Source organism: Lucilia cuprina, chromosome 2, assembly GCF_022045245.1.
Source record: "Lucilia cuprina isolate Lc7/37 chromosome 2, ASM2204524v1, whole genome shotgun sequence".
NCBI lineage: Eukaryota > Metazoa > Arthropoda > Insecta > Diptera > Calliphoridae > Lucilia > Lucilia cuprina.
In genome coordinates, this window is record NC_060950.1 from 2,930,856 (window position 1) to 2,955,693 (window position 24,838).

Here is a 24,838-nt window from a genome sequence, read left to right on the forward strand (position 1 = left end):
GCTGTCACTTAACTTAATGTTTGTATTCAGGTTTCTGTCAAAACTTTAAATGTCATCATTTGAAAAACTTTCAAACACTTTTTTGTCTTTGCTCCCACTTTTGACGGGCGAAAAAATAAAAGAAAAAATCACTTTATGTTTGCTATTGTTGTTGTGTTTGCTGATGTTGCTGTTTTGAGATTGAAATCTTAGATTGATTATGATCACACCGGGATACGTCAGCACTTGGCAAGTGGACAATTAGTTCTACACGTCAATACGCTACAGGAAGCCGCTTTCATAAAAATTATTGGCGTAACCATCATCATCATTATCATTATTATCTTCTTCACCAGCAACAGCAACAATAAGAAAAACAAAGTAAAAAGCACAAGAATAAGGCAAAAACTAAAACGACAGCAGCAACAACAACAACAACTACAGCAACACCACAACAAAATAATGCATGAAGAGTTGTTTATTGCATAAACTATAGACGAATCATCCATCTGATATGTAGACAGTCAGTCAGTCACTCAGTCAGTTACACATTACACTAAACAGAAAAAAGCTGAAAAAACGTACTTTAACTTTCTGGAAACACTATGGGCCGAGGTATTTTATTTGCATATCATTTTTTTAACTTCCGCAATTATCTTCAGTGTTGACAAACATCTGCTAAGAAAAAGACCTAATCGAAGAACCTCTCAAATCATTTTGTTTTAATTTCAATTTAACCTTCTGAGTCCCAAACCTTTAATTCAAAAGATTCTAAGGAATAAATCGTGTTGTATAGTGAATGAATAGAACAGAAAGAAGGTTCAACATCAAAGCCGAAATTATTTTTATAACAATTTAGGGTTTTGGTGAGATGATTAATCTTCTGGATCCCTAAAGCTGCGGTTTAAACTTCTATTCCTATGATTGGAATTAAGAATAATTCTATTCTTGAATTCCATCAGTCTTAAAAATTATTAGAAAAACAGTTCTTTTCATCCTATTCCATTGTGCAAAATATACTTTTATGACTTTTTCTTTATCGACATCTTATTCTTTTGACTAAATATTAACAACAGCAGCAGCAGTCTTTTAAAAGCGCAAAAACCTACTACTTGAAGAAGTATCTTTTTAACACACAAGTTGTTGTGGCACATTGTTGTACATTTTAGTATTTGCAACGAGTACGAGCTGAGTACTTTAATACTCTGTCTACTACAACTACTTGATGATTCTTTTCATTTCATAAACATACACTCGTAACTGTAATGTTAGTAATGAGATAAATTAGGTGTTAAGGAATTTAAAATAGATTTTTTGAAAAATGTAGTTTCAACTGTTCAATGATAAGATCATATTCCACCCAAAAGTAAATCAAGTTTTATACAATTAACTTTCATGAGTATATAGCCCTTCAGAGATTTTCATTTCTTGGAAAATGTTTACAGTATAATTTTGAGATCCTATAAAGTATATATGTATGTATCTGTGGCAAAAAAGAAAAAGTTCATATGTGGTTCAGAAAAACCTTTTCAAGTTTTAAGTTCCAAATACCAAATTTAGATATCTAAAAAAGGTCTGATTCGATTTTGGAGTATGGAGGTTTCAAAAATGCGAAAACATTTTGCATAACTGGATATATGTATGCAATTTTCCATTTTCACCATAGAAATATTCTTGATCCTTATGGAAAGCGGAATCGGTTAAGCTATGTTCGTTTATATGTCTCTTGAAATAAATTGTTTTGAAGACTTAAGAAATGCCCCAGAAAATTAGGAATAGAAACAATTTAAGCAAATTTTGGTTCAAAAGGTTGGATTTTGTAAAGGAGAAAAACGTCTTACGGAAAAGCTTTTTTCAAATTAAACTTAATTCAATACTTAGTATGAAAATGATAACGAAATAAGCTCCTTATTCTTTTTTTCATATAGTCTTACTAATTTTTCGAGTGTAAACTTACCACAAACCCTTTTTTGTTTTGTTGTTTACATTTTATACTTTGCAAGTTGAAACATATTTTTCTTGGTTTGCGTTTTTTACTTCTTGTATTTGCAAAAATGATCATATGTCCTTCTACGGATGTAAGCTTTGGTATTAATGATATATGTTGATATTTATTTCTATACAATACATTACATTAGTTCCCAAATTTTAATGCAATCATGTTATAACTCAATAACACTAGTAGCAACAATATGAAGAAAATTTCAAATACTATCTTTCTGAGAAGAATGATAGTAAACATCTGTAGTAAAATTTCTAAAACTATTATCAGAATCAGAAGAAGTAAAGGTACAATTGCCAAATCTATTATCAGTAAAAATGCCACCAGTTTGCCATTAACAGTATCATTTTACCAAAATACTTTTCTATTATTAGAACCACGATGAATATCCTTACCAGGCTCTGTAGTAAAATAAGTTATTCTAAACTTTGTGCATGATAATGAGGTTGCGAACAAACTAGCTAGATTAGGTTTGGGCTTTGATATAGATGACAGAGAAAGAATAGTAAAACCACCCATTTGTCTATTACGGGCTGATTTTCGAGAGAATCCGTGACATCATAAATCATCCTGGAATAGTAGATTGGATGGCAATGTATCAAAGGCCCTATGGCCAAAACATGATATAGGGGCTATCAAAAACTCATGGGACTGGGTAGAAGCAGTCTAAAAATTCTGATAAGGATGCTAACGGGGCACTGCTCAGTTAGGTATTTGTCAGTAAGAGGGACAGTAATACACCGGATTATTGTAGGTTATAGCAGGATGTATCTTAGGAAATAAGTTCCACGACGAAATCGGGGACATTACGTGTCTTGATCCTGGAAGTTCACTAGTTACTTCTTCGACTGAGGACAAATATTTTCTCTCTTTGTGATACAGACTTGTTAATTATATCAATCCTTTTTACCTTCTCCTTCTCCTTTTCACGCCTTAAAGGGAATCACAATAACCCTTTTTATCTTAAACTAACATATTTTAAACTTAAAAAAATTAATTTTTCAAAACCGATTGCCACTCTCTGCTCACACATAAATATCGTTTATTATCATTTTGCAAATCCAATATATAATGAAGCTAAAGACTAAGAAAAAACAACAACAACGAAACCAAACCCTCTTCTCGCTAATACGTGTCGTCAGTTCATAATAGACTATATTAATGCCAAAGTAGTCTGGTGCTATTGACTGCTGCCTTCTGCTAATGTGGTGTTCAAGTCATATCGTAATTGTTGTAGTAGTTGCAGTAGTTTTCGATCTATACAATCCATATTTTTAAAAGCACTATGTTTTATAATGAGCCTCAAACTAAAATAATCGAACAAAAAAATTAAAACTAAAACAAAATAAAAAATAAAATCATTAAATGAAACAAAACAAAAACTTCAAAAGAAGAGGGGAGCAACCCAAAACAGATTTCTATAGAAGAAATTAAGCAAATCTGCTACAAAAGAAATATATACTGCTACAAAAAAATATATACAAAACTTAAGCTACAGACGATAGTTTTACATCTGGTATTTTTCATACTTGGACTTTATCTTATACGATTTGTGTTACTTTATGAATTGAAAATTTTAAGAAGAACAAAACAAAAAAAGTATGATAAAAAAAATAATTTGTATATGGATACAATGAAATCTTGTGTAGAATTTAAAATGAATGAAATTTACCAAGTTATTTTATTGGTGAGCAAAATTTCATTCATTGGGTGCTTAAAATGAAAAAGTATTGAATATAATTTTATAAAAAATACTTATTTACGGTATAAAGCCGAAAAAATCAGGAGTTTAGACTTAAAAAATTAAAAAAATGGGATTACTCCAAAAATTATAGTTATTCAGTAGATATAAAACTATATAAAATATATTCTAAATTAATTTGACGATTAGGGTGAGGATGATCCATTGGAGTGAAAGGGACCAGAGTAATTAGTAGGAATCGAACCTACTACTATCGAGGGTCTGACTAGCCTAACTAGGCATTTTTAAACATATGTATATAACTTTAGAAGTATCCTGTTGGGTTAACTTTGTTATACCCTACACCACTATAGTGGGGAGGGTATTATACGTTTGTGCTGATGTTTGTAACATACAAAAATATTGGTCCAATACCCACCTTAAAGTATACCGATCGATTCAGAATCATTTTTTGAGTCGATTAAGACATGTCCGTCCGTCCGTCTGTCCGGCTGGTTGGCTGGCTGGCTGTCCATGTAAACCTTGTGCGCAAGGTACAGGCCACAATTTTCAAGATAATTTGATGAAATTTGGACCAAGCATGTTTTTTGGCACAGGGACGAAGCCTATTGAAAATGGTTGAAATCGGTCATTATTTCACCTAGCCCCCATACAACCGTACCTCCCGATTTGAACTTTTTATGCCATAATTACGTCAAATATTCTGCTATCTCTTTAAAAATTGGCACAAATAAGTTTTATATAAGTATAAATGACGCTGCAGATTTTCGTAAGGATCGTCCTATATTTCACCCTAGCCCCCATACAAACCCCCCTTCAAAAAATGACTTAAACGTCTAAAATTGACTTGTAACCATTTGTATCGCAATGAAACTCAACAAAACTAACTGTTATTTAGAAATATATCCTTTTCCCAAATTAACCGAGGATCGGCCCATATTTGACCTATATAAAGCCTCATTTAGAAATTTTAGTTTTTTATCAATAAATATTTTGGAATTATGGTAATATTCAACATAAAAGTTTCTTTACAAAAAATAAAAATTTTATAAAAGTAAAAATTGTAAAAATATACTCATGGTGTAGGGTATCATATGGTCGGCCATGCCCGACTATACTTTCCTACTTGTTTTTATTCTAATAATAAACTCGTTAATAACTAATATAATTTTTATGCCATAAATTAAATTTCACAAAATTGGTTTTTAAATATTTATTTATTTGTTAATATTTGACAAATTAAATTTTCTTTTGTTGCTATTTACAATATTTTCCATTTTTTCTCAGGCAACAGCTTGTTAAAAATTACGTCAAAAAGATGTTAATTTTAAACTCAAATATCCATAATTATTTTAGTGCTTCATTTACACTTATGTTAAACATCTTTTACTACATCCGTTGCTTCCTCTACACCGTTTTCACTTAATCCTTTATGTAATAATATACTTGAACACTTTCATAACTGATTTTTCTTAACACACTTTTTTAACTCGAAAAAAAAACAACAAATTAATAAAAATAAGAAAAAAGGCTGATGACTAAAGACCAGTTGAAAGAATCAAATTACAAGTTTAGTTTTTTTTTTGAGCATCTTTAGCCTTAAATCAGGTCTTTGATTTTTTTCTCTCTGACCACAATGTTTTTCTGTTAAAAAACGGAAGTTCAAAAATTAATTACTCAAGTCTTTAAGAGATAAAAAAGGAACAAGAATGTTGAAACCCTAATAATGTAGTCAGGAATTTTTTGACATCCGGATGGGGGTTTAATACAAAATAATTATGATTACAAAAAATCGTTATAATTTAACAGGCGGTTAGTAAAAAAGATGAGTTCAATAATATGTTCTAGATTTAAGAAAGTATAGAAAAAGGTACCATATGTTTGGGGAATAAAGTGTGGGAAGGAATTAAGCGCTTTATTTTAAAAATAAACAGTAAAAGATCTATATTCGGCTGTGTCGAACCTTATATACCCTTCACTATAGCTTTTAATGTTCTAGTCTGTTAGACCGAAGGTCATGCGTTTGATTCAAAAAAGAGATTTTTTGCAAGCGGGCTCAAAGGAGAAGTATTGGAAAAAATTACCCTATCCTTATAAATGTTGGTAGGGGAAGTTTAATCTACTCCAAAGTTATTTATGTAGAATTTAAAAGTGTTATTAGTGTTTGTAACTGAATTTTGACTTTTAAGTCATTTTCTAAAGGGGAGTTTGTATGGGGGCTAGGGTCAAATGAAGCCCGATCATTACAAAAATCGGTAGTTTCATTTAAAGTTCTATAAAACTAATTTTTGTTGACTTTTGTTGACATAATAGATCATTTAAATTAATTATAAGCCCTATTTGGGGGCTACGGTTGTATGGGAGCTAATCGAAATAATGGACCAATTTTAACCATTTTCAGTAGGCTTCGTCCAAAAGATCCAAATTTCATCCAATTTGGATCTTTTGGAGGCAAGGCAACTATAATATCAAATTCGGGTAAATTGTTTGGTACTCTTTGAAAGCACATTTTTGCCGGAACAAATGAATGCAGATTTGAGTCGTATGAGTTATATATATATCTGTGATATATAGATTTAAATGCGGAATATGTTGCAAACTTAATTATCGAAAATGTGTATTCCTAGACGAAATGGGGAAAAAGGCGTCAGGAAGTAACTCCCCAAAACAAAAATTAAATAAATCCTCAAATTTTGGGACTTGTTTCATTATGAAATAATTCCCCAATTTAAAAATGAAAAAAAGCCCCAATGATATGAAATAACTTCCTAAATTAAAGTAAAATAACACCCCATTTTTGGGGATTTATTTCATATGAAACAAATCCGTAATTTTAAAATTAAATAAGTTCCCATTTAAAAATAACGAATTATGGAACAACTCGGTTTTAGTGACATTTCTAAAAAAAGAAGGTCGCTCATTCTTTCGTGTAGGACCTCAATGTTTAATACATTTCAGTTTAATCTCTTAATAAAAATTCTCTTAATAGCCAGGGAGAGTGTATTCTTAGCGAAGCCGGCGTCCAATGTACCCCAGAGGATAAAACCCTTGCGTCAGGCCGAAGTCCGTCTATCAGACATATATTATTTTATTTCGTGTAATAAAAGTAATATAATGAAATAACTCCCCAAAAATATTTTTAGGAATTTATTTCATTTTTGAATTTTGAGGAATTATTTTATAATGAAATAACTCCCCATTTCAAATGTATAATGCCCCAAAAAAGGAATTAAATCCCCAAATTTTGTTGTTTTTGCTTTCTGAAATAATTTTTAGGGAGTTATTTCATTTTTGTTTTGGGGAGTTATTTCATGACGCCGGGAGAAAATTGGCAATATTTTTTTATTAGAATTTTTTTCTCAAACGTAAAATTTATTCCACTTTTTCATCATTCCAATTTTATTTTTCTATATGGGAGACATTTTGGTACTTTTATATTTGAATTTTGATTGGGTAGCGAAGCACAACAACAAAACTAAAATTTAAAAAAGATTCAACGAAATTCTGTTCCGCTTAGGACAAGTAAACTAATGTAAAAATTATGTGTAAATTTAAAGTAAATCATGTGTTTAAAATGAAAATTATGTACACTATTATCCAGAGTAAACTAAAGAATCCCTAGTTTCACATTTTAGCACGAGTTTTTCATTTAATTCTGCATTATATCCACTTCCACAGCGGCAGTAGCAACAGCAATAATAATAACAACAACAACAGCATTTATTTTTATAATGACCACAAAGTGTAACAACGCTTAAGAAGAACAGAAAAACATAATTATAAATAAAATTTTATTATACTTAAATATTGATGGTAAAAAGTTGAAATCTCCTAATTAATAAATTTTTCTACATAAAAGTTATAATATTGTCAAACAATCTTATTAAGGAGTGAGATCGAAAAATTCTTAACACACGTTTTTCATTACATTTTTCAAACAAAGTATTATTTGATTTTTTTTTTTTGATCAAGTTACCTTTGAAAAACATGTCAGTTATTATGTGTAATGTCAATTATATTAATTTTTTTGTTAATCTGATTAAAATGAGTGACCAGAAAAAAGTGCGTACTGAAATTATTAAATATTTTCAACTAAACCCAACTTGGTTTTACAAAAAGTTGGCCAAGCATACAAAGGTCTGCGTCAAACTGTTTCCAATGTTATTAAACAGTACCAGGAGAACTTGTCAGTTGATAGGAAACCTGGTTCAGGTAGAAGGAATGGTCCACATGATGTTTCTAAAGCCAAAAAAATAGAACGCATTTTCAAAAGAGCTCCCAACACATCCGGTAGGAAAGCAGCTCGGTTAGCTCAGTGCTCGGACTATTTGGTACGAAAAGTTAAAGCTAATGCAGGTAAAAACATACAAGGCTCAAAAGGTTCCTGACAGGAACGCTGCTAAAAATTTAGGGGCCAAAAACAGAGCACGGAAATTGAAGTCAAGTTTTATAAAAAAATATTCTTGCTGCATAATGGATGACGAAACGTATGTTCTGGCAGATTTTTCGCAACTTCCGGGTCAAAAGTTTTATGTTGCTGATGATCGAGGGAATGTTGAAGAAAAGTTTAGGACCCAAAAGCAGACAAAATTTCCCAGAAAGTTCTTGGTATGGCAAGCAATATGCAGTTGCGGCAAAAGAAGCCAATCATTTGTTACAACGGGCTCTATAAATACCGAAATTTACATCAAGGAATGTTTACAAAAAAGGCTGCTTCCATTCATATGACTTCATAATGTGTCCACTTATTTTTGGCCTGACTTGGCATCCTGTCACTATGGTAAACAAGCCCTTGAGTGGTACAAGAACAATAATGTGGTATTTGTACCAAGAGAGGCAAATCCTCCAAACTGCCCGGAGCTAAGGCCAGTAGAGAGATATTGGGCTCTTGTTAAAAGAGAATTGAAGAGTACAAAAAAGGTGTCCAAAAGTGTGGTAGATTTTAAACGGAGATGGACTACATGTTCGAGCAAAGTGACAGAAAGCACTATAAAAACGTTAATGGAAGGGTTTCCGAAAAGGGTTCAAAATTTCATCACTAGTGATTAAAACTATAAAAATATTTTTTTTTTGTAAATTGTAATAATAATTTGAATCAAATAAAAAAAACAATAAAGCTGTAAGTTTAGTGGTTTCTTTTTTATAAACATATATGTATGTTAAGAATTTTTCGATCTCACTCCTTATGAGGAAATAATTTATTAACATCTTTGTTTTGTAATGAAAAAAATGTGAGTTAGGAAATGTTAACATATTACCATTGATATGTATATATATATTTAAAATATCTTGTGTGTATATGTGGAAATATATATCATGTTTATATTTACTTGAATGTTACATACTCTTAATTTCATGATCTAAACAGAAACAGAAAACAACGATTTTGTTTTTTTTTTTGTTATTGTTGTCTTGTGATCCATGGAATAGAATCTAGAGAGGAGACTTGAAATCTAAGCAAACACTTGAGGTTTTCTTTTTTTTTAATTTTAAACCAACTCCAGCTAAATTCCAAACTAAAAGGAATTGTTTTTTTTATCATTCCGTTCTATTCTACTACGGTTGGCTGCTTGTAATGGATCAGTTGGAGTAGACACTCTGGTGGAGATAAAAAAATTCTTTATATGATAATGATGAATTTAATCATCATTATTATTACAGTAATTATAATGATGATACAAAACTATGGCCGGCATGACATGCAGAACAATTGTTAAATGTTGCTGCATACAAATGGACGGACGGACAGAGGCATGCGTGCATGTGTAGAGACGGTTGGCTGGGTTTAGTTGGATAGATGGTGCCTAAGTTGTTTATAGGGAAAGTGTACCAATGATCAAATTACTGTTTAAACCTAAGTATAAACAACAAAAACATTACCGATTACACATATGAGTACAACTCTTCAACGTACTTATCAAACTATGCTGTTGGTTGCATTTAATGCCAAGCACAGGTTCTGCTGTAGTACAGCAGAACCGGATTATAATGAATTTTTGTTAAAGAAAATTAACAGCAGTTTGCATTTTTTTTTTTTTTGCAAAATAAATAACATTCCAAAAATTTTGTTACTGGACTTATTTTATAGGAAAATAAACTTTTTCCGCTGTTTAAATTTTATAATTTTTCTCCACTTAACAGACCCTACATTAGTTTAATCTTAAAGTTTAAAGAATTTGTTATTAGTATTCAGTTTAACTTAGCTCTAGTGTTTATTTTTTAATCATAATACAAATTACTTGCATATTAATTCATTACATATGTAATAATGATCAAAAAGAATAATGTTGAAATAATTTCTAAGTTAAGGCGTTAGAAGATTATACATTATTTTATTCAATTTACAACTTTAGTTATTTCAAGATTTGCCAAGCAACCACTTTTGTGGTTCATATCTTATTTGAAGTGTTTATTGTTTAGGTGTATTTTCTAGATATGATATGACTATAAGTACCAACACATAAGTATGAGTACACTAAAGTACAGAGAGATTGTATTTCCATTAACATAAATAATTTTTCAACTTCATGAACTTATTTTTATCTGACCATCTGTACAATGGCTTTACACCCAGTTAGCGCCGCCACAAATGTGCAATTTTATTCTGTTTATTTTATTTACTTTTGACCATGCCATCATCTCAGCCCGTTGAAACTATGCATACGTAGTTTAGAGAAAAATTAAATTTAAATATTGTTTTAAGTTTACCTTAAAAATATCCATAAATTGAGTGAGAAATTCTCAAGTGTAGGGAAAATGATGATGATGATAAAATAAAACAATTGAAAGCTAAAGTTTGCAAAATAAATACAGGTGTTAATATGTAAATTATATTTGTTTTTTTTTTTTTTTGGAATTGCTAGATAATCGAGTGGGAGACAAACTGGTCTTTTAATTACTTAATATAAAAGAGGGTGATTATAAAATAAGCTGCTTTTAATAGCTTTTACCTATAAAAGCTATTTTCTATAGTCTGGTCTATAGTCTTGTCTAATCTATTGTCTAGTCTATAGTATAATTTAGTCTAAGGTCTTGTCTATAGTCTAGTATATAGTTTAGTCTAAGGTCTAGTCTATAGTCTAGTATATAGTTTAGTCTAGAATCTAGTATATTATAATTTAAAGTCTAGTCGGTACAAAACTTGTTTTTACCGAATTTCACGCTCTACTTCCAGTTCTGAGCTAGCAATGAGCGTTAAAAACTTTTTTTGAAGGAGACCTTATATGGGGGATAGGGCGATCGTCATAAAATTTGGTTAACAGATTTATGTTTGCATAAGTCTTTTTCATCATACTGATTTACTGTTTTCGAGATCTCACTTTTATGGGTTTTATGTGAAAACATGGACCGAATTTTTCCATCTGCAATACAAAACAAACTTTATTAATAGCGAATATTTATGCAAAATTTCAACTGTGTAGCTCCTCCCGGTAGATCCCTATCGTGATTTTAACAAACAGACGGACGAACGGACAGACATGACTAGATCGTCTCAAAATCTACTAAGGACCTAAAATATATATAAATCCTTGTAAGAGTCTTACGATAATATTTCGATGTGTTACAAACGTAATGACAAAAATAGTTTTGTTATTGAAATGTTTAACAGTTGCCGTGAATGGAAGAATCTATATGATGTAAAATTATAAAGTAAAAATTTTATTAAAAAAAAACTAAAATTCTTACAAATTTTTTATTTTTCTTTTCAGGTAAGTCACGTTTATTCTATTCAGCAATGTTTCAATCTTGTACAACCAGGTATGTGTGCCTTAAAAAAAATTCCACTGATACCCTATTTAACCTAATTCTCCAAAATGCATTTAAAATTCTAAGTTTCGGAAATATACATACACAAATTTATTTGCCCCTAAAGTTTTAAAAGATACTTATCAAGTAAATTAAATTGCAAATTATGAAAATATCTCAAATCAAGTGTTTATACATTAAGACTATTTTAGTAATAAATTTTAACGATTATTGTAATCAATTTATATTAATATTCATTATCTCTTGTTCAATTTCATAATCTTTGTTTAACATTTTCCATTTGCGGGTCTGTTCAAAGTGTACAAACAAGTCTTTAATTTTTTCTCACATTTACACAAAAAATAATGAAAAAAACAAAAATAAAATGAAAAAAAAAAAATCAAAAAGAATAACAAAACTCCTGCCACTTGTACTTCCAGAACCCAAAGAAACTGAATCTTTTTTTATTCTTTTCATACAAAACTATAACCAGTTTCAAATAAGTGTTATGACTCATACTCCTCGTATGATCATACAATTTTAGGCATGCACTGGCATGTCCACTATGGGAAAATTTCTTTAAAGATGCTTTGATTTTTTTAATGCGTAGTTTGGATTCTCACTGAATCTACAAACACAATCACCACACCCAGTTGGTCTTAGGACTACAAAAATAAATAAAAAAAAAAACAAAGGAAAAAACTTAAAAAAAATCATTGCGAGAAAAAGAACAAACAAGTGAATTTAAGTCAAATACAAAGTTAAACAAGACTTTTGCATAAATTTAACGAAATCAAAAACAGATAGACAGAATGCTTGCTGTAGCTGCTGCAGGCTGAACGTAAAAAATTTTGCTCAAGACATGAATGCAAAATTAAAACAGGTTTGTTGCTTAAGTCTTTTGTTTTGATTTAGTTGTTGGTTGTTAATGTTGTTGTAGTTGCTGTTTGTGAATGTTTACACATGGAGTGATGCAAGTTATACTAAGAATTACATTTCGTACCACGGAATTTGTAAATTTGGTACTTTTTACAAAATATATTACTATTCTGTTGATAAATCTGTTAATATCGAGACTATTATCTAAACTGCTCTCTAGATAATTCTTTGGACTAGATATAAGACTAGTTAGACTATACTAGTCTCTGATTTTACCAGTCTATGAAATAGTCACTTTACTAGTCTAAGAACTAGCCTATAAACTAGAATCTCAACTAGTTGATTGACAAGTAATGGGACTTTATATGATCCTGACCTAGTCTATTTACTAGCCTAGGAAATCTTTGGACTAGTATCTGAATTAGTCATGGGAATAGTCTCTGAACTAGTCACACGTTTTCAGACTAGATTCTAAACTACTCACTAGATAAGTCTTCGGTTTTCAAGCTTATTGTCTATTATTTGTTCCTTTTCAAGTTTCAAGTTTTTTTGGCCACTCTTTGTTCCTTTTTAAGTTCATTGTCTATTTTTTAGATTTATTTCCAGACTAATTTCTGTACTTTTATTTTGACTAGTCTATGTTATTTTGACTAGAATATATATAATATATACCTAAACTACGGACTAGTCTATATCCTAGTCTTTTTACTAGTCGTTGGACTTATCTCTGGACTTGTCCGTGATCTAGTTTATTAACTTTACTTATTAAGTCTCCGGACTAGCCTCTGAACTACTCCATTAGGTGGTCGACGGACTAATCACTATCCTCACTCACTAACCGGTGTAAGGGCTAGTCTACGGAGTCTCTTCACATGCTCTTTACTAGTCGCTGTGCTAGTCTTTTTACAAGTCTGTCGACTATGTATTAAAATACAAAAAAAATATATATTCACAATATATTGATTTTTCCATCGAAAAAGTACCAAAAAAGTACCCTACGTTGTCATCTCTGTTATTACTAACTACAAATAAATACAATGTTGTGAAATTCATTTAATACTCTTTGGAAACTCTTTATTTCTGTGATTGATCAAGAATAATTTAAACAAAATAAAAACAAATAATTTAAATCAATTTATTTTTATGTAATTTATTTTTTGTACTGAATTCTTTTTATTCAAACATTTTCGTTAAAATTAAATAAAAAATACTTGGACAAAATGAAATACTATTTATATGACGAGGTGTGCATACATAATAATAAAAATGACTTTTGGGTGGTGATACACCGAAATATATTCGATCTAACTCCATTACTAAAAGATCGTCAAGATACATGGAATGTAGTAGGTTTATTTAAATAACTAAATTATCATTAAAATTATTATTATTTAAAATTTTCTTAGAATTTAGACTATTTATTGGCATTTGGTGGCAAAGATTTATCACATTTTTTCCATTTGAATAATTTACCTAAAACCGAAATTTCTCCTGTAACCGGTAAACCTCGTGTTTTATTTCCTCCCATATTAGAGCAGGCTCAAAGTGCTCTATTAAAAACTCCTGGTAAATTATGGAGCCAAGATCCTTTATATCATATAGGCCAACTAACGAAAAAAGAACGTAAAATACGTTTAATTAATACCTTAACTGCCAGCACCATTTTCATGAAAGTTTGTACTGAAGATACAATTTATGACATACAAAGGAAATATAAAGAAATTTACAATAACCATGCTGGCAGCTACTTATGGCGCAAATTTTCCAATGGTGTAAATTTTCTAAATATTTTTAATGAAATTCTAATGTATTCTTTTGTTTAATATTTATTATTATGTTTTCTCTCTTTTATTTTGCTCCCCTTTAAACAGGGTCAATGTCCTGGTACATTAATTCTACACGAAACCCTCGATGGCAATGGTTTAATTGCAGAAGATAGTGATATTGAATTACCTTTACCTTCCATTTGGTTATATTACACAGATGATTTGACAGTGGCTTAGTTGAAATTGTAAAATTTATTTTTTCTTTTTTTTTACTTTAGAATTCCATTATAATACATTTTCTTAAGATTCTTTTGATTCACATTTTTTCACATAATTTTATTTGTCTGTTAAAGTTTTTTTTTTTCATACATTACTAGGCGTTTGGTTTTTTGTTTCTTATTTGCTAAGCAACGACACATTTTATTCAAATAATGTTTGTGTTTTCTTTTCCATCTTGTAGATTATAATCTGATCTTGTATTGTGATTTTCTTTTATTCTCAGGATTTGTCATGTTTATTTTTATTTTATTTCAGGTTTAATGAGTGGGCGTTGTCTGAAATTTTCCTTCTTTAAACAATGACATTTGGTTATTTTTTTAGAAAAATTTGAATATTCTTTGTTTAGTTGAAAATGGAAAGAGTTGATGTACTTTTAAGATGTCTCACCTGAAATATTTCTTTAATGTTTAGTAAATCGACAGTAATTGTCTCAAATTAACAACTTATCGCTTCTTATGATTTTAATTACTTAGAATACTTGCAAAATTATGTAATATAAACTATTTACTTAATTTATTTTCCAAATTTCCAATTAAATAATTTCTTAAAAATTTAATTATTTCCAAGAATGTTTAGACAATTACTTTAACACACATTTAATTTATTTCTTTGCTGGGTTAATATGAAATATGTTTTGGCCATAACTTCCTAATTTGGTTCCGCTAGAATAATATTTAATTTTTTTGTAATTTGTTCATGATTAAAGTAAGTGCACGAAATATATTGTCAATATTTTAAGAAACATAATTTAAATGAAACTTTTTCCAATGAAAAACGCTTAAATCTTAATTAAAATTAATAAACATAAATTCTTTTTAATTACTTTTTCCTCAAAAAAACTTCAATGAAACTTTTTCATCAGAAAATTGTCAAACAAATTTTTACATCAATATTTTAATAAAACTTTTAAAAAACATATTTTAAATGAATTTTTTTCCAACTTACTTAAACTTAAATCTGAATCGAAATAGTTGTTAGATATGAATTCTGTTTAATTAATTTTTTCGTCGAAAATACTTCAATAAAACTTTTCCTTCATAAAATTTTCAAACAATATTTACATCATATGTTTTTATTTAAACTTTATAGAAACATTCTTCTCAGCAAATTTAGTAGAATAATGATATACGCACAATTGGAACGAACGACGTATTTCGTATAGCACGACGAACTAGTCGAAAACAATTCGTTCCGTAAATTCGTCGAATGGAACACAATCAAATTATTCGTACTGCGAATTCGTTTCAAAATTTGTTTCTTCGAATTTGGAAAAAGTAAGAAAAAGGAACAAAAATTATATTTTTGTGAATCTCCACGATTTTGAGATAATTTTAAAAGCGTAAAAATTTATTCGAACATTATTTCGAAATTAGAAAATGTAAGAACTAAAATTATATTTATGTGAATATCCATAATTTTGAGATTATTTTAAAAGCTTCAGAATTTTTTCGATTATTACTTCGATTTTTTGAACTTAATTTTAAATATTCCAACAAAGCATTGTAGTGTCATCAAGTGTACTCTAGACTGTCAAATTTCAGCCAACATAACTGGTTTTAATGGCTTTAAACATTTTTCTAACTTAAGTTCGAAAGTTTTATTTTTTAGTTTTTTTGACCCAGAGATTATTTTAAGAGCATAAACATTTTTTTCGAACATTACTTCGAATTTTCGAATATTCGAACATAATATTGTATTGTCATTAGCTGTACTCAAAACTGCCAAATTTCAGCAAATTCGAGCTACCGGAATTGTTCTTAAAACAATTTTCCCCAATTAATTCGTCGTTCTTCTGAGTAAGAAATAGAAATAAACCTATCGCATAGTTCGTTACGTACGACGAATTTCGTCATACGCAATAATTGTGTACATTTACATGATGACGAATATTCGTTCCGAAAAATTTGTCGTTTTTAAAATTTATTCAAACTATTTTTTTGGTTGATGATATTTTACATCAATATTTATCAATTAATCTGTTAATTGAATAATGTTTAATAAATTTTATTAATCGAAAAATATTTAATATTTTTGTGTTAGAAAAATTTCAATTTATTTTTATTTTTCAGTAATTTTGTTCATACAAAAATATTCAATTAATTTTTTCTTTAAATGAGCATTTTTCAAAAAAAAAAAAAAAAAAAAAAATAATAAACAAAGCTTTTATTCAAAGAATTATAAGTTTTGAACAAATCAATTACAGTAGCTGTCTTTACACTAGTAAAAATGTCTATTTTAAATTAGCTTAGAAGTTTTGAAATTGAAAATTTTTCTAGCAAACATTTTTCTTAAAATCTTATTCGTGTTGCCACTTTTTCCCATAAATGCTATTTAAATACATTAAAAATTCGAAATGTTTATTAATTTTATTTGTCATTTCTTTTATTATTAATAATTTATATGCCACTACTGCCACCAATTAACAATACCAGAGTCACGTCTCTGCGGTCAAATTGCCGGACATGGACAACGGATCTTTTTAAGGCAATGTAATAATTTTTGTTTTTATAAAAAATTAACAAAAAGAAAAGAATTCACAAAGTTTTATTAAACATTTAATAAATTGAAATTGAAAGAAAATAATAATAATAAATAAAGAATATTAAGTGTTAGTTTTAGTGTCTTTTTCTGTAAATTGTTTATATGTTTAGTGAAAAAAAGAAAAAGTATTTTATTTGTTATTGTTGCATGACCATTAAGTTATGCTAAACTTTGCCTTATTTGTTTTAAAGCTGCACCTAAAGACTTCCATAAATGTAGTAAACATTTGAAAACAACTTCCTTTTACTGAAATTTATTTTCCAAAATGTTTTGTTGGCTGTTGTTGTTTGAATATGAATGACCTTCATAATTAAAACAAAAAAAAAAAAAAAAAAAACCCTTAAAAATACTCGTAATTTAATTTCTTTTAAAAGATTTCAAATTCACTTTGAAATATTTCTTTCTATTTTTTTAACTTTTTTTCTTTATAAATTTCTTTTGAAAAATGTTGAAAATATTTTCACATTATTAGCATTTTAAGTTAAGTTTAAGTCAGTTTATAAATCGTTTACAGTTTAATGTCATTCAAAAAAATGTTTATTTTCTAGTGATAAAAAAGAGTTGTTAGTGTGTTTATATTTTTTAAAACACCTTTTAAAATCCTCAATAAATATTAGATAGTTACAGGGACAGACAGAAAGATAGTTATATAGATAGTTTTTGTTTATAATAAACACTTTTATTCATGTTAAAACTTCCGTTGTTTATTTTAGTTTTTAAATAAATATTTATTTTGTTGTCTTTAAAAACTATTAAGTTTGTTAGTTCGTGATTTAAGTTACTCTAGTTTTATGTTAAACATTTTTTTTGTGTTTTCCTGAAGAAAATTCTCAGGCACTTTTGTTACGCATTCTTTTGCGGGAAAAAGTTTTCATTATGACTATTGTTTTTTATTCTCTCTTTCTTAGTGGCAACATTCCAATGTTTGCGTGTTGAATGTTTAGAAAAAGTTTTAGTGGGAAGTTCATATTTTTAGCTGTTGTCTTTGTTTTAATTTCAGTTTACGTGACCCACCCCACAACACACACCTTTTAACTGAATTATTTGAAATTGTACTTAAATGTGTGCTAATTAATGTTTAGTTGTAATAAAATGTAAGAAAATTATTTTGAATTATCTTTTTTTTAGGTTGGAAATATTTTGAGAAAATCCTAATATTTCGAAATTCTTGGTTTAATTAAAAAATTAAAGATTAAAGCACTAGCACTGTTAGTTTTCCAGAAAAATCGACTAAAGTCTTTTAAATAGTGAGTTTTATGGTTTTGTGAAAAGCCTCAAATTGGCTGAATTTATTTGATTGGTTTTGATTTTGTTTCATGACATTGGAAACGTCACGCTATGAAACAATTTTATTGCAAAAATGATATAAATTCATAAAATTTCTTTAATGAAAATTGTTTCATTACATATATGAAAATGTTTTTTGAATATATAAAACATATTCATTGACTTTGTGAATAACAAAAAAATGTAAAGAAACAAAATATGAAAAATGCATAATTGAAGAATATTCATTGTATTCATGAATGTGATTTTATTAAATATCAATTAGGGGTATGTGGAGCTCACCCCATATCCATACTAGAGATCTCAAAGACGCAGCATTGTTAGGATGAATAGTACCATTTGATGAATGAAATTATTCATTGTTTACGAGCTAACTTAAGGATTAATTAATCCTTCATTGTTTCATCCACTTTATTAGTTGGTTTCTTGATTGTAAATCTTTTTCTTTGATGTAATGAAATTGGTTTCAATGATAATAAGAACTATGAAACAATTTCGTTACAAAAACGCTATAATTTTATAAAATATCTATAAAGAAAATTGTTTCATTACATATATGAAAAGGTTTATTGCATGTTTGAAACATATAGAATAAAAAGAATGTATATTTGATTCATTGTATTCATGAATGTGGTTTCATTAAATACTTTAAAAAATTAAAGAATTTCAACATTTTGAAAATCAAAAATTATTTAGGCACTTATTAGTTTTAAAATTTGCACAAAATTCCTAATTTTTATGAAATCAATTTCATTTCAATATTGAAATATGAAGTTTTTTCACTAAACTAATGTAAAGTTTCATATTTTAAATGAAGAACATCTGATGAGCTCACTTTATTAATTAATAAATTTCTCTTAGCGTGAAGTAGTCCGAGAGCTGTTTAAATGATTATAGAGAGCAATTAAGCCGTAGTTCATTGATCTTTAATGACAACTAATTACAATTTTAATAAAGAACAAGGTGACGTCTTGAATTAGAAAAAAATTCAAGCATTTGTAAATTTCAATTGCATTTAAGAAAGATAAAAATATATTTAACAACTTATCATGCAATCATGATGAGTTCTTTTTTTAAACATTTATAACAGCTAATTGTTAATTATGATGATTAAGCAAATCATAAAGATTAGAGAAACTGTTCAGATTTCAATAAAAAAAATTAACAATGTCTATAAAATTCTAACAATGTCTATTACACATCACACACTTTATTCATTTTATTATATAATTTGAAATTTTTTACAAAAAAAAAAAAATATGAAAAAACCAGTAGCCAGTCTGGTCGTTGTACTATTACGTTTATAATAAGAATGATTTTGTAAAATATTTTCAAAGACAACACACAAACATAATGTTAAAGTACTTGAGGATGATTCTTAAAATTTACAAAAAAATAAAATTTAATATTGTAAACTTAGTGTGAGAATTTTACAAGAATTTCATTATCATTAAATGGTAAACTTCTTTCACCTTAAAAAAATTGTTTAAAAAATTTATAAGCCGATTTTAGTTTTATTTTTTCAAGTTTAAACAATTCAATTACGACGACCAACCAAAAAACAATCCTACACGGTCATTAATTGTTTATTGCTTTTATTCAATCAACACTTGTATTTATTGAATTCTCTATAGATTTATAAAATTTAATTAAATATGCAAAATATACAAATATAAATATAAATACATTTTGCTTTTTATTGTAAATTTTCACTTAAAATGGTTAAAGGAATGCGATGTTACCATTAATGGCATGGAGTGTTGAGGACGTTTAAATGTTTGATATTGAATTTTTAATTATAAATGTGAACGGGGAGTTGTGATTTTTGTTAAAGTAAATTTTATACAGAGCTTTTAAAACTAAAAATTTTAATAATTTTAAATTTGATTACAATTTATAACTCTTTTGATTATTATTATTGTAATACTCTCCTCTGTCAGCAATAGAAGTGAAATTTCAAATGAAAAATTCCTATCGCGAAACTGCCGAGAACCACTCATTCACAATAGTTGATTTTGTTCGCAATAGCTGTTTATTGTTTAAAAATTACATCAAAAAAGTCTGCAAACGAAAAAAGTGAAATTATGATTAGCGATTACATTTTCCATTACATAACATTATAAATATTTAATGATTAGTTTTAAATTTTAATAACTTGTAATTGACGAATTACTAATTTCAATTATTTGTTATTTTAATTAATATTTAATAATTACAATTACTTTAATTGAGAGAATATTTATTAAACATAATAAAATTTTTAACATTTTATAATAATAATTTGAATTTTCAAGTAAAATAACAAGTAGAATTACTAGTAATTAAAAAAAAGAATAATAAGATCTTTATACAAGTTTATTTTGAAGTTGAATGCACTTTTTATTTGACATTATATATAATTGCAATTGACCGATTACTTTTAAATTCCAATCACTTCTAATTGGAGAATTACTAACTACAATTATTTGTTATTTACTTAAAAGATTTGTAATTTACTTTATTACCATTTTATAATTGTAATTTGAATTTTTCAATTACAATTACATGTAATTGTTATTCTCCGGTAGGTTAGTGGTTAGTGTTCTAATCTGGTAGACCGGAGGTGGTGGGTTCGATTCCCATCTAATTGCAATAAATTACAATAACTGTATGCTGTAATTACTGTACTATTTACTTAGGAAATTGATTTTCTAAAAATTTTCGTTAAAATTCCACTTTTAGCAGTTTTTATAACTCCTTTCATAAAAATTATCCCACGTTCAAAGCTTGGGAATTATTGTATTTTTATGAGACAATTAAAGCTATATTTTTCCGTTAATAACTAAAGTACTTACTTTGACATAAAAAAAAAATCAATAAATTTCAGTACCCCAACAAGGAACAATTGGGAATATTTTCTCCTCATGTAAAATATTTTACTGTTACAATAAGGGTTTGTTCGTTCGTTCGTTCATTTCTTCGGTCATAAATAATCAAAAAGTCACGTGTTCCTGGGCAATTAAGTATCGGGGTTTATTTATGAATTACATGGGAATTATTATGTAAAGTAACCAGTCATACCCATCTAACTGTCTGGTTGTTTTAGTTTCCATCTTATCAGGCTTATTACAGCAACCATTTGGTATGTTCTTTTTCAAAGTTTTTACTCAGCAATCATGATGATGTTTTCAAACCGTGGGGAGTGTGTAAACAATTCAATTATAATTTAACACTTTTTTTGAACATTACGGAAAATGTTCTTAAACTATTTAGTGTTAATGTTATTCATGGAGTTGGTGATGAGAAAAAGGAAGTTATTGTCATAAAAGGGGTTTGTTTGCATACAGACAATGTTATAAGAGGCTTGGTCATTGTATGCTTTGGTTTTTTTTTTCTTCTTTTTATGTTATTTAATTTAACTGGTAGAAAATTGTTTACATAAATGCAAATGTCCAGTAAATGTTGTTAAAAGGTTAAAGTGGAATTTTTTCTGTAAAAAAGTAGTGGTTTGAAATATGTACATTATGTTTAATGATTTTCTTATCTCTTTAAATTTGACTTTATAATACGAATTTATGTTTGTTAAACAATTCACATTTATTTCATTAGAGAAAAATGTAGTTTTATTTTCAATAATTTATTCTAGAGATTTAAGATTTCTTAGGAAATTGTGATACAAGAAAACATTGTCACTTCTTAAATTCAACAAAATTAATATTAAACCCCTTTTTATTATTGTTTAAGAGACCAATCATTAAATCTCAACATTGTGTTTGTTTTTTTTTTTTAATTTGTCTAAAACTAAAATTCTAATGAATTTCAAAGAGACCGACATCAAAAAGCTGTCAATTTTTGCCAAAATTTATTACCTTTTTAACATCGTTTATTATTGTTTCTCTTGTATTTGAATACTTTTTTAGCTTAAATTGGAATAAGTTTAACAATGGTATCCTTTTGTTAAAAATTAAAACGTACTACGCATTTTAAAACAGTTTAAAGAAGGTATCCCTTATATTATAAGCATCATTTTATATTAAAATAAGGTAAATTTAATTTTTTAACAATTAACCCTTTTTTAACGATTAATCCTTGATCTGTACTTCTAAATTGAAAGAATATATGTAAATTATTCTGTATATCCTTTATACTTATGATATGTTCCGGAAAAATTTTTATAAATGAAATTATTATTAATTATTTGGAGAATTAAGCAGCTGAAACATTAACAAAGAGAAAAGCCGGTAGAAAAGTGGCGAAATTTATACATTAAATTGTAAAAAGTAAGCTTACAAAGTTTATTATTAGTTATCATTTTAACAACCATTGTCATTACAACAATGCGTTGTTGTCATTTCAATTACGCAATCTGTCGATTTTGCAATGCATCATTGTAACTTCGACAACGAATCGTTGTCATTTCGACAACACAAAGTTCTGTTTGACAACAAATGTTGTAATTTTTGTTGATTTGATAACGTCGTTTATTTTTTAATTTTTGTTGTTGATCTGAGAACTATCAGTGCATACTTTGAAAACGAATGTTATTGCAAAATTATAAACACTTTGATATAAATTTCTACAAAGTACTATGAACCATAAAATGGACTTTATTTTTTTCATTCAGAAGCACAGATTTTGGACCTCTCATTTTTTCCATAGGCCCAGATTATAGTCCTGTTTGCCTAATGACCTCTAGTTTGGCCTGATTGTAAAATTTTACAAAATTTTTCATAAATCTATCTAAAGCAGTACATTTGTTTTCTTCAAAATTTACTAAACTACGTTAACATACACTGCAGGGTTATCCTGTCATTAAAATGTTTAATAACAAACTCTCCTGATTGCAACATTTTATTGTCCTGTATGTTTTTAACTTATTCCACCAGCTGCCAGTCTCATTTACAAAACTAAAATGTATAATTAGACATTTTACATTTCAAAATAATTCTCCTACCACTTCCTTTTATTTTTCATCCTAATACATGTCCTTTGTCCTTTCAACCCATTTTTCACGATTTCCTGTTCATTTGTTTGTTTTTTTACTTACCAACTCTATTAAAATTCATTCTGTTTTTTAACTTTTTTCATATGATTTTACTTTTTTTAATAAAAATATTTGAACCATAATAAAAATTACGTTATTTTGTTGTGTACCAAAGAAACGAATACAATACGCTTGACTTATTTGTAAAATTAACATAAAAGCCATATGGCACATGCTGCCCCAAACCTTGGATTTTGTTAGGAAAATTATGGTCGTATGTATGTTTAACTAACATTTTCTCTTACATTTTCCTTCTTTAACATTAAAACTTTTCGATTTTTATTTGTATTTGTTGTCTACTCTCGTTTACTACTGAAATGATCTTTGTCAAATGATCGTAGTAGCCGACAAACAATGAAAAGGTTTGTTAAGAATAAGAGTATGGCAATCTAACTGAGTAAAGGGGGAAAACTCCACATTAGTTGTTATGTATTTTAATATAGTGGGTGACAAAAGTGAACATGTGTTTTTAATGGGATAATATTGGATTTTTATTTCACCTACAATGTGTTCTTAAAATAGCTTAGGTTATTGTAAGTTTTTCATATTTTTCACTTCTTTTTTCTCAAAAATCATAATTTAAAGACATATAAGTAGTATAAGTGATCACAAGTTTTTATATTTTTTTGTTATTTATTGGTCATTTAAGGGATTGGGAAGATTTTAGGGGTTTCATATAAAAATAGATTAGTGTTGGAAAATATGAGTGATACGTTATCACAGATTTTTACTTTTTTCTTAATTATAGAGTTATTCAAGGATATACGTTATTAGCGGTCGTTGTTGAATGATATACAGATGATTTTATGTTTTTTATATCTCATATTTTCATTATATTTTCGTTATTTAAGTTTTTTCATATAAAAATATGAGTGATCAAAGATTATTTTATTTTCTCCATTATTTAAGAACCTTAGAGTTCAGGTATTCTGAATTTAATTTAAAGAAATATGTATACCCATGAGTCAAATTATGTTACCAACTGTATATGTCTGTATACATATGCTTCTTTTTGATACATATGTATATATAGTGGAGAGTTTATAAACAAACTTTAATGCAGGTTTTGCTACTATTATTTTTCTTTTTTCTACATTCAAGTATTCATGTTAATATTATTATTACTGACATCCACACACTCCTATTTATTTATATATGTATATAGAATATTCTTATATACATACGTAGCTTTTACTAGTAACAAGAAATTGTCATGGTCGAAAAACTCCCAATAATTATTCCTATTTTACAGTGTCTTGGTCAAAGTACTTTACTCCTGCATTCATTGCACTCAAAAAATAAAAACTGAATAAATAGTTTTTTGTAAATTTTCTACTAGAATACATTTCTACCCGAGGCAGGGTGTTTTATTATTATAAATTGTATTTTTTTTTAGTTTTTATAAGCAAACGTGCACTTCTGTTTAGTACAATATATAGAAGTTATTTATCATAATCTAAAAATAACAAACAATTTTTTTTGTTATTAATTTAATTTTTATTATTTTCGTGAAATTTCTGATGGCACGCGTTTTATGTATAAAATTAACATAAATTTCACTTCTGACTCGAAGAGGTTTTTTAGTGGGAAAACATTATTCGAAAGAATGTTTATGTTAAAAAAATAAAAATCAT

The 24,838-nt window shown here is 27.8% G+C and overlaps 1 protein-coding gene and 1 long non-coding RNA gene across 4 annotated transcripts in view; both read left to right on the top strand.

Moving 5' to 3' along the window:
* The first annotated feature begins 11,392 nt into the window (after window positions 1-11,392).
* The window catches only part of LOC124419862, an 86,482-nt gene continuing 73,036 nt past the window's right edge, over window positions 11,393-24,838 (top strand). The window contains exon 1 of the long non-coding RNA XR_006940853.1: window positions 11,393-11,441. This is a non-coding gene — a long non-coding RNA (uncharacterized LOC124419862). The remainder of the gene's footprint in view (window positions 11,442-24,838) is intronic.
* LOC111680463 (cytochrome b5 domain-containing protein 1) lies at window positions 13,382-15,168 on the top strand. 3 transcript variants are annotated; one of them, XM_046950698.1, is made up of 4 exons: window positions 13,382-13,651; window positions 13,715-14,080; window positions 14,180-14,319; window positions 14,609-15,168. In XM_046950698.1, exons 1-3 carry the CDS (start codon window positions 13,529-13,531, stop codon window positions 14,309-14,311), a joined length of 621 nt encoding a protein of 206 aa, XP_046806654.1. In that variant the 5' UTR covers window positions 13,382-13,528; the 3' UTR covers window positions 14,312-14,319; window positions 14,609-15,168. The 3 variants fall into 3 exon arrangements, with proteins under 3 accessions (XP_046806654.1, XP_023297884.2, XP_046806659.1); XM_046950703.1 differs by having other exon boundaries at window positions 13,490-13,654; window positions 14,609-15,163; XM_023442116.2 differs by lacking the exon at window positions 14,609-15,168 and having other exon boundaries at window positions 13,386-13,654; window positions 14,180-14,408.

Coding starts and splice junctions, on each gene's coding strand:
- LOC111680463 (XM_023442116.2), top strand. CDS start 13,529: ATGAAATACTATTTATATGACGAGGTGTGCATACATAATAATAAAAAT. Junction 13,655..13,714: donor GTCAAGATACATGGAATGTA/GTAGGTTTATTT, acceptor AAATTTTCTTAG/AATTTAGACTATTTATTGGC. Junction 14,081..14,179: donor GGCGCAAATTTTCCAATGGT/GTAAATTTTCTA, acceptor CCCTTTAAACAG/GGTCAATGTCCTGGTACATT.